Source organism: Macaca nemestrina, chromosome 1 (genome assembly GCF_043159975.1).
Source record: "Macaca nemestrina isolate mMacNem1 chromosome 1, mMacNem.hap1, whole genome shotgun sequence".
NCBI classification, from domain to species: Eukaryota; Metazoa; Chordata; class Mammalia; order Primates; family Cercopithecidae; genus Macaca; species Macaca nemestrina.
In genome coordinates, this window is record NC_092125.1 from 159,303,995 (window position 1) to 159,318,839 (window position 14,845).

The window sequence follows — 14,845 nt, forward strand, 5'->3', positions numbered from 1 at the left end:
CAGTAGAGACGGGGTTTCACCGTGTTAGCCAGGATGGTCTCAATCTCCTGACCTCATGATCTGCCCGCCTCGGCCTCCTAAAGTGCTGGGATTACAGGCGTAAGCCACCACACCCAGCCCAGATATCTCTTTTAAATCTAATTTCTTCTAATATTCTTTAGGTGAGGGTGTCTTAAATTTGAATATGCATATGAATCACCTGGAAATCTTCTTAAAATGCTAATTATAGGCAGGTCTGAGGTAGGCTTGAGATTCTATTTTCTAACAAGTTCACTGGTCATACTATATTGCTGATCAATAAATCAGACTTTGATTAGGAAAGCTTTAGCCTATGAACTGATTACTAAAATTTTAATTACAAAAAGCTAACTGCAACTGAAGCATTAGGAACTTCTGCATTTTTACAGAGTCATAACTGCTTAAGAATGCAAAGAGTGAGCCTGTGGTGGGAAGGAGGATTAATCATCTGGAGTAGGGGCCTTGTCCAGTACCCAGGTAAGAGGTGGCCTGCCAATTCAGGAAGAGGCCCCACTTGGCCACTTTCTCTCATGGGGGTGTTCCTAGCCTGATAATTTAGGCACATTCTTGTGACTAGAAGTACAGTTTGGGGACTTGAAGTTTTCGTTGAAGATTTCCTTCCAGCATTGATTTATAATGAAAATAGACAGATAGTAGAAAGAGAATTGCATTTACACTATCAGTTGATATGTAATTATATATCAGTCATATATAATCATAACATAATTTTGATAGAAATCAACCTTATTGAACATGAATGAACCTTGAAAACTTTACACAAAGTAAAAGAAGACAGTCACAAAAAGACCACATGTTACATAATTCCATTTATATAAAATGTCTGGAATAGGCAATCTGTAGAGATGGCAAGTAGATTAATGGTTGTCTTGGCAGTGAGGGGTGAGTGAGACTGACTACTTAATAGGTATAAAGTTTCCTTTTTGGGTGACAAAAATATTCTAAAATTGGATTGTGATGATGATTACACAACTCTGCAACTATACTAAAACCCACTGAAATGTACATTTTAAATGGTTGAATTATATGGTATGTGAATTTTATCTCAACGAAGCTATTAAAAATGTAATGCAGAAATTTTAGAGAAAAATAATAGAGCCCAAAAGAATGGGGACCATACAAAAAGGCACCAGAATATCTTAATGTGCTTAGTCTTTGAGATGGTTCAGATCTGCAGATATGGCATGTTTTCCTCACATATTCTAAGCTTCTATGTATATGTCCAAAGCTTAAATTCTGTTCAGCTGAGCTGAGAGGTTACTGTTTGGATCAGGAGAGAAGCAGTGTAGCACAGGGAGTGAGAGCCAGCTCTGAAGCGAGGTGGCATGAGAAGGCCTGTTCTACAAATTTTTGGCTCTGTCACCTTGACAAGTTACTTATTTTTACTTTGATTTTCTCATCTGAGGAAAATAAGGAGAAAATCTCAACTGAGGATTAAGTCAATTAATATGGTCAGTACAAAGTTATCTATTCAAAGCATTAACTGTTACTTTGTTTCACTATTTGTTCTGATTCCAAATGGAGTTCACAAGAGACTATTGCCTATTCACAAGATTGGGACAGACCTGCTACTGTTTAGGTAAAAAAAACTCATGACTACTTTCTCTCTCTAAAAAAAAAAATAATAATAATAAGAGAAAGATAGAGAGAAACCACATTTTATAATTCTAAGCATTTTGTCATTTGTGCCTTTGGAGAGAAAACTAAAGCCATTATTAAAAAATAACTTACACAGAGTCCAAGGCTTCTTGGTAAACAAAATTCTCTACTGAAACATTTAGATGATTTAGTAAAGAATGAATTGAAACAATACTGAGTGCATTTCCTTGAAATCAGAAATAAATTCCAAAATAACTGGGAAGCATTTCTGAAGCAGTGATTGGATAAGCGTTACAATTTGAAAATGGGATATGGTAGGATAGAATAAGTTCAACTATGAATAATGCTCTCACCTCACAAGGTGTATATGAAAGTACACTTTTCTGTAAAAAGAAAACCACTCCACAACCGCTATATATTATACATTGGTTTTACTTGTTTACTGCATGCCTTTCTGTTCACTGCTCAGACAGCTGACACAGTTGTCAACGGCTGCAGAAAACTGATTTGACTTCTGGCAACTGCAGAAACTACAGCACGAAACACCAGAGAAACAACTTTTTAAAGAGTTATTTGACTAAATATAAAGTGTTTTACACTTGTGGTGTGAGTGTGTTGTGTGCTCATATACCTACATTGTACTTCCATAGGTTATGCCCATATAGTGAATGCGTTATAAAATTAGTTTTGAATCATTTAATGTTGCTTTAATCATATATGCAGTAATGCCTGGGCTTTAGATAGTAACATACTCAGTTTGTTTTTTCACTTTCTGAATACTTTTTTTTGTGTCTTGTAGGTATAAGCTGTGTTATAGCAATAAACAGAAGAGTCTCTGGGGAGTAATTGCTCTTTTATTTATAAGACTACAGACGTGAAGGTAGATCACCAGGTTGGAGTCCCATCCAGCTTATTTATTTATCATCTGAATGCCCATGTAGATGTCATTCAACTTCTCCAGTCCTCAGTTTCCTTACTAATAAACTGAGTCTGACAGTAGTTATCTCACAAAACCACCAAATGACAAATGTATGTGAATAATAAAGTACCACCAAATGTTAGCTAATATTTTTCCTTTTCCATGCCTAAGAAAGCATATGACTCACATTCTCCAAACCTAAAGGGAAGAAGAGGATTTAATGCATGTTTATTGATTGCTGACAGGATCTTAGGCCTTGTACAAAGCAGCATATGCAAATGTATTGATAGATGGATGTATCAGTCAAAGAGAAGTATTGAAACCTGGGACAACTAATATTTGCCTACTCTTCAAAGCACAGTAAATTTAAATCTGAGTCCCAAATTGTAGTCAGCTTGTCTAGGAATCTGCAGCACATGTTCTCTTCTATTATTGAAGAAGACAGCTGCCTAGTCAATGTAAATTTTATTATAAGATTGTTTAATAGAATTCACAATTATGGGAGGACAAACACACTTGAGACACTAATGGAAGGTCTGAATTTGATATGTGGAGACAAAGAGTCCTGTCAGCCTTAGCATCAGCTATTGTTTCACAGAGAAAGGTGGGCAATAAAAGATAGTGACTATTAATGAAACGGAACACCCACTGATCCGCTGCTATTCCTGCTAACCATCATAATAAAAAATAGGAGTGGAATAAGCACCTAAAGTTTTAGTATAGTAAGGAAATACTCGATGTATATTTTATCCCAATGTGCTCTACCTTTCTACACTAACCTTTTTGATACCCAGGATCCTTTAACTCTTGAAACTCTCCTAACTGTAATATTAAAATAATCTTAGTCCTTTTCACATCACTGAGCAATTCTTTATTTCCTTCAGTGGCTATTCAATAATTCCTTAGGTCTCTGTGGAGATTCTCTTAGGCTCAGTCCTTGGACCATCCATTATGCCCAATATACAACTTTAAGCTGTTGTTATGGTTTTAAATATTACCTCTATATATAATCTCTAAAAATTTATGTTAATCTCAAATGTGTCCATTAAATGTCGTTTGTGTGTTTTTAAATGATTAACGAACATTTCCACTTGAAAATTTGGATGTCATCAGAAAATCAACATGTGTGGAGCTAATTGATTTTTCCTCCAAATTGAATCCTTTACCCAAGCTTTTATCTTTGTTTGTTTAATCATCATGTAATCGCACTAGAATTCATGCTAAATAATGCAGTCAAAGAAATCCTTTTAAACACATTACTCATCAAATCTTCAATTATTCTCTTGCCGAAATATTTTCTCAATAGCTCCCTATTTCCTATGGGGGAAAAAAAATCACATTGGTTCTTTTAACTTTCTTTAAAGAGTGAGAAATTCTGTATTCTACTAATCTCTTAATCTACCACACCACCTACTCTTGTATGTTATATATTATAAACCACAGAAATTGCTTCTTGCATTGAATTAAACTCCTTAGACTTCTACTCTCCAAGTTTCTTTAGTCTGGTCCATTCTTAACACCTAATTTTACCTACAGGAACTCTTCAAGTTTGTTTCATGCTATTTTACTCACTGTCCCTTAAATGTGCTTAGCTCATTCTTTCCTTCCTGTTTTTGGGCTAGATCCCTCTTATTTTTGCTGTCTAGTTCTCATCATTCTTTAAAGACTAGTTCAGTTTTAAATCCCCTCTCACAACTCCTTCCCTAACTCTTTGAGTCCACATTAATCTCTGATATGGTTTGGCTCTGTGTTCCCACCCAAATATCATCTTAAATTTTACTCCCATAATCCCCATGTGTTGTGGGAGGGACAAAGTGGGAGATAATCAAATCATAGGGGTAGTTCCCCCAATAATGTTCTCGTGGTAGTGAATAAGTCTCAGGAGATCTGATGGTTTGATCAGGGGTTTCCGCTTTTGCGTCTCATTTATTCTTTCTTTGCCTGATGCCATCCATATAAGATATGAGTTGCTTCTCCTTGCCTTCTGCCATGATTGTGAGGCTTCCCCAGCCATGTGGAACTGTAAGTCCAGTTAAACCTTGTTCTTTTGAAAATTGCCCAGTCTCAGGTATGTCTTATTAGCAGTGTGAAAATGGACTTATACAATCTCTATCCTCACTAAACTCTTAACTCTTCTAATTTTGTGTTCTCTGAGATTTTCTCTATATTATTATGTTTCTAATTATAGATAATCCCTAACTTATGAGGGTTCAGCTTACAATTTTTTGACTTTACAATGGCATGAAAGTGATACATATCAGTGAAAACTATACTTTGAGTACACGTACGACCATTCTGCTTCTCATTTTTTAATACAGTATTCAATAAATTACATAAGATATTCAGCATTTTCTTATAAAAGAGGTATTCTGTTAGATGATTTTGCCCAACTGTAGACTAGTGTAACAGTTCTGAGCACGGTTAATGTCAGCTAGGCTAGGCTGTGATGTTCAGTAGGGTAGGTGTGTTAAATGCACTTTCCATTATGATATTTGCCACTCGTGACAGATTTACTCAGATATAATCCCATCATAAGTTGAGGAACACCTGTATTCCTAATTATCAAACCTACTCTCATCCTTCCTACTCCTTACTTATAACTATATTGCTGTTTTACTTTTGAATTGCTTATATGTTTTTTCTGCATATTTATTTTGTGTGCCCAGTTACATTACAAAATATTTAGGGGGAAAATCTATGTCTTATTTTGTTGTATCATTCCTATATTCCTATACTCTAACCGTTTATAGACAAAATAGGGGCTCGAAAACGTTAAATGAATTAATACATATGGGTAAAGATATATTGACAGTGAGTATTTACTACAATTATAATTGACCCTTGAACAACACAGGTTTGAACTGTGCGAGTTCACATATACATGGATTTTCTTTCATCTCTGCCTCCCCAGTGACAGCAAAACCAACCCCTCCTCTTCCTCCTTCTCCTTAGCCTATTCAATGTGAAGGCAATGGCGATGCAGACCTTTATGATTATCCACTTCCACTTAATAAATAGTAAATATATTTTCTATTCCTTATGATTTTCTTTATAACATTTTCTTTTCACTAGCTTACTTTAAGAATATAGTATATGATACATGTAACATTAAAAATATGTGATAACGGACTGTTTATATTATCAATAAGGCTTCCAATCAGCAGTAGGCTATAAATAGTTAAGTTTTAGGGTAGTCAAAATGTATACATAGATTTTCAACTGTACAGGGGATCAGTGCTCCTAACTCCCACATTGGTCAAGAGTCAATGCTAATAGTTTTCAAAGAATAATCCAACAAATACATTCATTTTGAATATAATTATTTTAGATATTTTTGGATACCCTTTTCTTTATTATCTGATCAGTAATTTAATTAGCCCCCCATAGAAGAAGAGAATAAAGGCTAATGTATCTATACTGGCTTTTTGCTGTGTTAGCTGTTGACTGTAAAAGTCATCAAATATCAGCTAATGAGGGAAGTCAGAAAACCCATGAAGAATTGCAAGGCAAGAGTAGAGATCTATTTGGAACACTTTGGTGAAGTTTGCCCTAAGTCTGGTAAAATCAATATAATACCTTCTTCCATATTATGATTTAGAAAGAAAGAAAACAGAGCTATTTGAATAGAAGATGAAGAAACTAAGCTCTTAACTAACTCTTTGCTTTAGAAGCCTTTGTAATGCTATCATTCACAAATGTAATAAACACATTAGGGAAAAAAAGCATTTTGTTTTGAAGACATAGTCTGTCATTTTCCTGCATTAAGAGGTTGATCATGTTTTGCTAGAACTTAGTGTCTAACTCATAAATTATTTCACCCAGATTTCTTAATGTTTACCACTCATTTACTTTATCAGTGGCCTCCGTTTTTTTCTTTCTTTTTTTGGAAAACATTTATATTTAAGTGAATCTAATGGAATTTCCCCTTTCCTCACAAGTACCACAAACTCACTTATATTTACAATGAATCTCACCAAAAGGATTTATTTTCCAGGAAATAAGGTGATATGGAAAGGAGTGGAAATGTCAACATGAAGGAAATTATTTTGCTCTCAATGAGATATTTTAATATTTATTGTATGTACGAGCCCTTTGAAATGACACTGTCAAGAGAGATGGATCACATCTATTTTATAGGCTTCATGTATAATTTTATATGCAGCTCTATTTGTTCACAGTTTGTGTGCATATATGTGTGTGTATTAGTGAAGAAGGTATAATTGAATTTGCAACATCACTAAAAGGGAGAAACATAACTATTTAATAATGAGGATATGAGACTTCTCATCTTTTACATTGTTGAGCTATTGGTGTTTCCACAATTGATAAAGTGTGACAATCATGGGATTTTGAGTAAAATGATCAGGATTCCAAACGTGATTCTTTTCCTCAATAGCTTTGTCATTTGTCAAGACAATTATTATATAAGAGCCTTAGTTTTATATCTATCAAATGGCAGTGGCAATAAAAACTATTCCATGAGGATTTGTGAAGTTAGCCAAATCATGCAAATGGAAGTTCTTCCCATAATAGGATATATAAAATTAATACTTTAAATTTAAGACAAGATCCAGAGTCCTTCCTGTGACCTTTAAAACACTGTGTGATTTGGCTTGGAACCATTCACCAGACCTTGTCTTCATCATTCTTTCTCCAGCTCACTCCACTCTAAAACTCTGACTCAATTATGTCCCTCAATCTCATCCAGCTTTTTTAGGCCTCAGGGTCCTTGCAAGTGCCATTCCTTAAGCTTGAAATTCTTTTCTCTCCTTTTACATGGTTGACATTCTCATTACATTTAAATCTATTTTCCTATATCACCTCCTTTCAGAGGCCTTTTCTGTATAGCTTATTTTAAATAGTGCCCCCTTTTCTCATTGTTTTCATTTTACCTCACTTTATTATTTTATAGTACTTACTACTAATTAAAATTATATAATATTTTCTTGTCTTTATTGTCTATTTTATTCTTTACAGCTAAACTCTACAAAATGAAAATTTCGCCTTTCTTGCTCCTGTCATCCCAGCACCTAGAACAGTATCTGGTGCATAATAGGTGATGAATAAATATTCATTCAAGTAATACATAAGTGGATAAACGAGTGAATGATTTTTCATTTTGTCCTTACTCTGCATTAAGCAAACGATAAAGTGATTTATATAAATTATCTAATTTAATCATTATAATAGGCTTACAAATATTCCTATTTTATAAGTGAAGAAAAGAGGCAGGTCATGAGATTCAGTAACTTTCCCAAGGTTAACTTGGCAAGTTGTGGAAATTGAGCTGCTATAAAGCCTCTGTATATCTAGCTATGTTATTGTTATGTTAACTGATGATTGAATACACTGTTAGAAAATTGACTGAATTGACTAGCGAAAGCTTGCTTATTTATTTATTTATTTATTTATTTATTTATTTATTTTATTTTTTTTTTTTTTTTGAGAGGGAGTCTCGCTCAGTCGCCCAGGCTGGAGTGCAGTGGCGCGATCTCGGCTCACTGCAAGCTCCGCCTCGCGGGTTCACGCCATTCTCCTGCCTCAGCCTCCCAAGTAGCTGGGACTACAGGCGCCCACCACCACGCCCAGCTATTTTTTTGCATTTTTAGTAGAGACGGGGTTTCACCGTGTTAGCCAGGATGGTCGCGATCTCCTGACCTCGTCATCTGCCCGCCTCAGCCTCCCAAAGTGCTGGGATTACAGGCGTGAGCCACCGCACCCGGCCCCAAAGCTCATTTATACAGCGAAATTTTACCCCAGTAAGAAATCAATGTGTTCAATAGCTAAAAAATAAACCAACCTGTAGAGTCTCAAAGACAGTATTTGAAAACAGTTAAGAACAAGACCCAAAAATAAATAATCTTTGTTTTCACAGGTGCTAAAGGCATGATTTACCTCTGGGTGGCCAGCTATTGTAGCAATATGGAGGGCAGTGAGGCCACCATATCCAACCTGCTGTATATCAGCTCCACTGTGAAGCAGAGAAGTGATCAATTCTGCATTATCCTGTAAGGAAACATATCTTTAGTGTCACTTTTCTGCTAGTAACAAGTTCAAAAGCTGTGCAACTAGATGTATTGATCTTCTGTCTATCAGCCAGTTCAGGTGCTTAAAGGAAACTTAAGTGCGATTTCTAGCATAAGAGCACCTTAGATATCAGAGAATAGTTCTCAGATGGTGGAAATGTAGGACCAAATGACAAAGGTGTTCAGTTCTAATCAATCCTCTACCACTTGAACAAGACAGACAGAAAGGACATTACCTACGGTGAGACTCTTGCAACCACAAACTCAGTTTTACATGTAGGTTACTCCAATGAATATGCTTTCCCAGCAACTAGAATTAACTCCCAGTGAGGTCAGGAATTTACAGAAACAGTTTAAAGATTTATTTATTTTTTTTCTTTTAGAGATGAGGATGAAATATGCCATCTAAGAAGAGAGCATGAACCAAGTACTGAACAAAGTGCATGCAGCCCAGTAGGCTGTTTCATGATAGTTCAGTAATTTCTTCTTATCAAATACATAATATCATTAAATCTATGAACAATTAATTCATAATATCTTTCTTAACTTGACTCATTTTTACCAGTGAATATGTTAGAACCATTATTTGAGCCTCTAAATTTGAAAAATTTGTGCAACAATTATTCTTACTTTTTTATAATATTATTTGTATTGTATTTCTGCCTCTGGAAATACATGAAATAATATTTATAATATTAATAGCAATTAACATTCATTGACTTTTTATTTTGTAATTCAATATTGTAATTTTGTATTGTATATAATCTTTATAATACAAAGATTTCCATGTTTAAGACTCAAAGTAGGAATTTAAACCACAACTTCTATAATGTTTGGTCTATCAACACACCAAGTAACAATAAAGTAAAGTCATAAGATAGGCCAGTGCATTTATGGCTTACATACATATAATATCAAATACTGTTTGTTAAGAAAACTTTACCATTAAAAGACAAAGTTTGATTTTTTAATGCTGTCACACCTACATAAAGGCCTACAAGAAGTTCTAAAAAATGAAAAACCTTTGGTAAAGAGCTACAAATAGTAAAATTAATGTTATAGTTTCCAAATCTTCTCCTTTTTCTATTTGCTTTCTCAAGAAAGTGAAATAAATATTGCATCTTCAACCTTTCTTCTTGCATTGGCTCTATATGCTTGAACTATAAACTTATGTTTTCTCCATTATTTAAAAAAAGGTTTTTTTTTCCACTGAAGCTAAGCTAATTTTATCCCTATTCTTGCCTCCATATTCCAACCTTCTGAAAAAAAGATATTGAATCTGTTGACAGTTCCAATCTCATTTCTTTAGCAATCTTTAGGTAGGTATACCCAAGTTCCACATAAATCTCAAATGAGTTCATCATACTTATTCTACATTGAATCTTGCTTTTCTCACACTACTCCTCACTAAGGCAGATTATTTCCCGCTTCTCTTTGCATTGTATTACCAGGAGAAGTCACCATGACTGTTTCTTCCACCAGAGGCATTAAGGACCTCACCAGTCTCTTCAAATCACTTCCTCAATTTCTAAAGGTAAACTATTTATCAAAACCAATGTCTTTGTAGTCATTCTCTCTATGATTAGATCATCTCTCTCTTCTCAAAATTCTTGTCTCCTTTGCTTTCCTAAAACTATACATTCTTTGATTCCTTTTTGTTGCCTATTCTTTGTTTCTGACTGTCTTCTAAAAGTGTATGATTTGGAAATTTAGCCCTAAGCTGCTTTCCCATTCCTAAATCCCACTTTGGTAATTCTTACACAATCTGACAAATGCAGCTTTGGTCCTGACTTCTCTGCTAACTCTGAGTCCCATATATTTTGCCTATTAATGGCATCTCAAATGCAAAATTCAAAATTGTTCTTGTAATTATCATTTATAATTTTCCCAGGCTGACTTGTCATCTAACATTCCTTACTTATATGAATGGCACTTTTTTATTCCAAGGGACCTAGAGTCCCTTCAGCTCAGTTTCAGAATTTTACTGGTTTTAACTGACTTACACTTCTCTCATTTCTTCTCCTTATTTCTAGCATCATCCTCCATATTATGCAGCTTCCTAACTAGTCTCCTCAACTAATACTTTTTCTCACTGCAGTCCATCCTCCATACTATTAGATACATTTTCCTACATCCAGTTTTGATCATGCATTTCTCTCTTCAATACACCCTTTATATGCCAAACAAGTATTTATTGAGCATATCTGGTGTATTAAACTCTTTTCTGAGCAGTGGTGACACTGCAGTGAGTAAAGATAGTGAAATCCCTGCTCTCACAGAGCTTATATTTTACACAGAGCTTATGTTTATATGAATGAAGAGACAAAAAGTAAACAAATTAGAAATTGCTATACAGTAGCTTAAAGTATCAACTGCTATGAGATGAAAACAGACAAATGATTAGATGGCTATTTTAAACTGGTTAATCAGGGAAAGCTTCACTGCAGAGGTGACCTTTTAGATAAATGGTAAATGGCAGAAAGTCACAATTTCAAGGATAAACATTAAAATATGAAAAATAGTGCAAAAGTTGTAAGACAGATATAAGTTTGTTGTGTTTGAAGACCAGCAATAAGACCAACGTTGAGTGAATGGTTAAACAAATGAAAAAAGTTTTCAAGATGAGGTCAAAGATGTATAATCTTGCAGAACCTTCTAGGCCATGGTATGGGGTATTTGGATTTTTTTGCAAGTGCAATAAGCAATAGGGAAATAAAATGAGAGAGAGATAGGGAAGAACCAGGAAGAAGCAGATTTTGAGGCAGAAGTAAAATGTTTCATTTTCACATGTTAAATTTGAGCTGCATATAATGCAGGGTTAAGATGCAGGTCATAGAATTAGCCTCCCTAATTAGAATTTCAGCTCTGACAATGACTATGTGAACTGGAGCAGTTCTGTCACCCTTCTTTGCAAATATTCTTGATTATATAAAAAGAAAAGAGTAATTATATCCACCTTAAAATTGTTCTGATAATATCTGTGAAGCAATTAAAAGGTACCTGGCACCACAATACTCAATACAATTCGTTATTATTGGACATGGGAGCCTGCGGCTCAGTATAATCTCAATGAATGGTACCTTCCAAATAAAATATTGATTTGATTTCATCACTTAGCTTCTCTTTCCCCTTTCCCTTCACCTCCTCCTTCTAACTCCACTCCCTCTGCTTCATGAGTTAGGCACTGAAACAAACAAAGGAATAAAACATGGAAAAAGGCTGTACCAGTACTGGAAATGAGAAAAGTCTACTAGTTTAACTGTGGATAGGCTGCCAGAAACTGAGAATTCCTCCTCCAGAGAAAACAGTTCACAGGAGTTAACTCTCACTTTACCAATAACCTTAGTGAAGGATAAAGGCATGAGTAGTCTTGAGATAAATAGGAAAAACATTGCCTTAAAACGTTTTTCCTGCAGATGGTCATAAATTTAAATGCAGAGTAGTAGGGAAGATCTTTTTAAGCATAAAGTTATATTTTAAAATAGAGAGAAAATATGATAGATTTGAGCAAATTAAAGTGTTAAAAACACAATAAGGCAAGTGATGAGTTGGAGAAATATTCACAACATATAAAACTGACAAATGGTTTACATATTTAATACATAAATAACTTGTATAAAACAGTAGAAAGAGGGATACTGTTTTATTCAACAAATATTTATTAATAAATGTCTATTTTCTGCCAAGTACTGTACTAGGCTCAATTAAAATAAATGTTATATAAATCACAGAGCATGTGAAACATTTATCTGTTAGGCAGTTTTAGTAAACACACATTTATCCTTTCCTCAAGTATCTCTCTATTTTCTCCTTATTCAGTCAATATTTGTGGAATTTTTTTTAAGTATATTAGGATTCCTTCAGAAGGGCAAATGGTAAGGTCAAAAGTTAAGAGTAATAATTTATCCTTTCATACCTTGGTTGGATTTCTCAAGATTGACTTCTAATTGGTCTAAATACTTTTTAACTGAATACTACCAAAATAAAACTTTTATCTTATGCAGCTATGCTAAAGATAATAAACATAAATCAGTAATTGCTGCATATAAATTGCTTACTATAAGTCAAGTTCCATGAAAAGTGTTCTATATATATCCTCTCACTTAAGCTTCACAATTTACTTATGAGAGAAAATAATTATTAACCCTATTTTATAGCCGGTGTCACTCAGGCTCAAAGAATTTAAAGTGCTAACTGAACTTTAGTTTGTAAGTGTTAAAGGTGGAATGCAAACCCAGGTCTGTTGGACTCCAAAGTCAGTACTTCACTTCTGAATTTCCATAGTGGTTTTCCTGATCCAGTCTCAAGGAAAAACTTGAGAGGACATACTTTTGTTATATTTAACTGATAAGTCTCTTACTCTACAGGAATATTTTGTCCTAATGGAATAATTTTAAGAGTCAGCAATATGGTACACACCTCCTGGAAAAAAAATTTCCTGTAAAATGCAAATATTGGGCACATTTCGAATACTCTAAGTTTGATCTCATTTATTGCTTGCAGTTTGCCATATATAACAAACATCTAATGGCAATGTTTTTAAAAGAAAGTCTGTTAAGACTTGCTTAGAGAAGAGTCTTGTGGGAACTGGCAAGTTTCCTTTATGTACTCTCTAGCTAAATTTAAAGCATTATGTGACACACAGAAGCATCCTATAAGTGTGAGATAAATAAGCTCTTTGTAATGTATTTGTGTGTATCATATTTATTATTTTTAAACAGAAGAAAATCCATGTGCAGAAGAATGAAGCTTAGACAAAAAAGCACTCCAGCTATATCCTTGAGAAATAGAATTTGAGGGAAAATTGATCTCCCAAAATGTATGTAAATGGATAAAAACATGTTGTAATGGTAGTAAATGCAACTCTGTACTACCCATAAAACTCTAAAACAACGCTTACTTAATATCCTGCTTTGTTGTTAGCTCTGTGATTATTGCTATGGATAAAGTCAAGATAAGCGACCACTATATCACAGAGCTCAAATCCTCTACTACCATATCACATCCATTTTTAAAATGTATTTATTAACAAAAAAAAATTTTCAACTCTATTTCAGTATAGAAAATAAACTGATGTATAAAAATGTACTTTCTTCTGATTATGGACAAAATATACTTTCTGGAGGTTTTATGAGCATTCATCTATACTCTACCCACAGATATTTGCTTTCATTGTCCCTTCTCCTTGAACCTGGGTGGATTGTGACCAGTAGCGTGGAGCAGAGTATTTCTTTTCTAAGGCTAGGGCATAGAAGACCACACGGCTTCCTTCCTGTTTGCTGAAAAACACGCTTTGCGATCCCTGATCTACCATGTAACAAATCTGACTAAACTGTGTCAGCCATGGTATAAGAAAATGCAGTCCACATGGAGAAGGCACATCGCTCATGAAGGCTCTCCAATCAACTGTTTTAGCTAAGTTCCGCCTTCCAGTTATCCCAGTCAGTGTGTTAAGCCTCCAGAGAATTCCTGTCTACTGGCTGATGAATAAACCCATTCATTCACATTTTCTCAGGTGAGGCTCTAAACATTGTGGAACAGAATCAAGCCATCCACACAGCATCCTGTCTGAATTTTTGAACTAAGAAGCCATGAGAATAAGAAAATAGTTTCGTTAGAGGACCAAGTTTGGGATAGTTTGTTATGCCTCAACAGGCAACCAGAATACCTCTGAGAAGAAAATGTAAAAAACAAAGAAAATGAATAAATAATTCAATAACCCACAGTACTACCATATAATCACTATTATTTATGTGTGTACTTTTCCCTTCCATTCTTTGTCCTATGTACGTATGTTTGTGCAACTAGATGGAGCACAAGCTACCTCAGCAAAGCAAACTCGTGTTTCCATATTGATGGGCACTTTCTACATTTGTGACACATTTCTTAACCTTTTGAGCTGTCAAGTTTTTGTCTGTAAAATGAATATACAATTGTATCATTCTCATAGCATTGTTGTGAGGATTAAATTAGATAGTGTTGTAATGTGTTTAGTACAATGCTTGACACATAATAATTGTTATTATGGACACTATTGATCTAATTCTACATATAGGTAATTTCCTTTTATCATATATTGTAGAATCATGAGCATTTCCTCATGTGTGGCAGAAATAGATATGCCACTGAGACCTCTCTTTATGAAGAATGTGGCAGGATGGTGGTTCGCTGGCAGCTTTCTCAGTTATTTCAAGATCCACTGCAGCGTTAGAGCTGTGGTCAGTCTCTTCTCAGGGTGGTCCTTACTCCCAGTCAATGACTGAGT

General features: G+C 34.6%; 1 protein-coding gene across 10 annotated transcripts in view; it reads right to left on the reverse strand.

The window, feature by feature from the left end:
* The window catches only part of LOC105482649 (TNNI3 interacting kinase), a 290,377-nt gene that overhangs the window by 249,536 nt on the left and 25,996 nt on the right, over positions 1-14,845 (reverse strand). For 9 of the 10 annotated variants that reach the window (XR_011619824.1, XR_011619823.1, XR_011619819.1 and 6 more), the window contains exon 5: positions 8,450-8,560. The exons of the other annotated variant lie outside the window; for it this stretch is intronic. Coding sequence is in view for 5 of the 9 variants with exons in the window: in XM_071091117.1 (XP_070947218.1) it covers positions 8,450-8,560 (111 nt within the window). In the remaining 4 variants the exon portion in view is untranslated. The remainder of the gene's footprint in view (positions 1-8,449; positions 8,561-14,845) is intronic. 10 annotated transcript variants of the gene reach the window in all.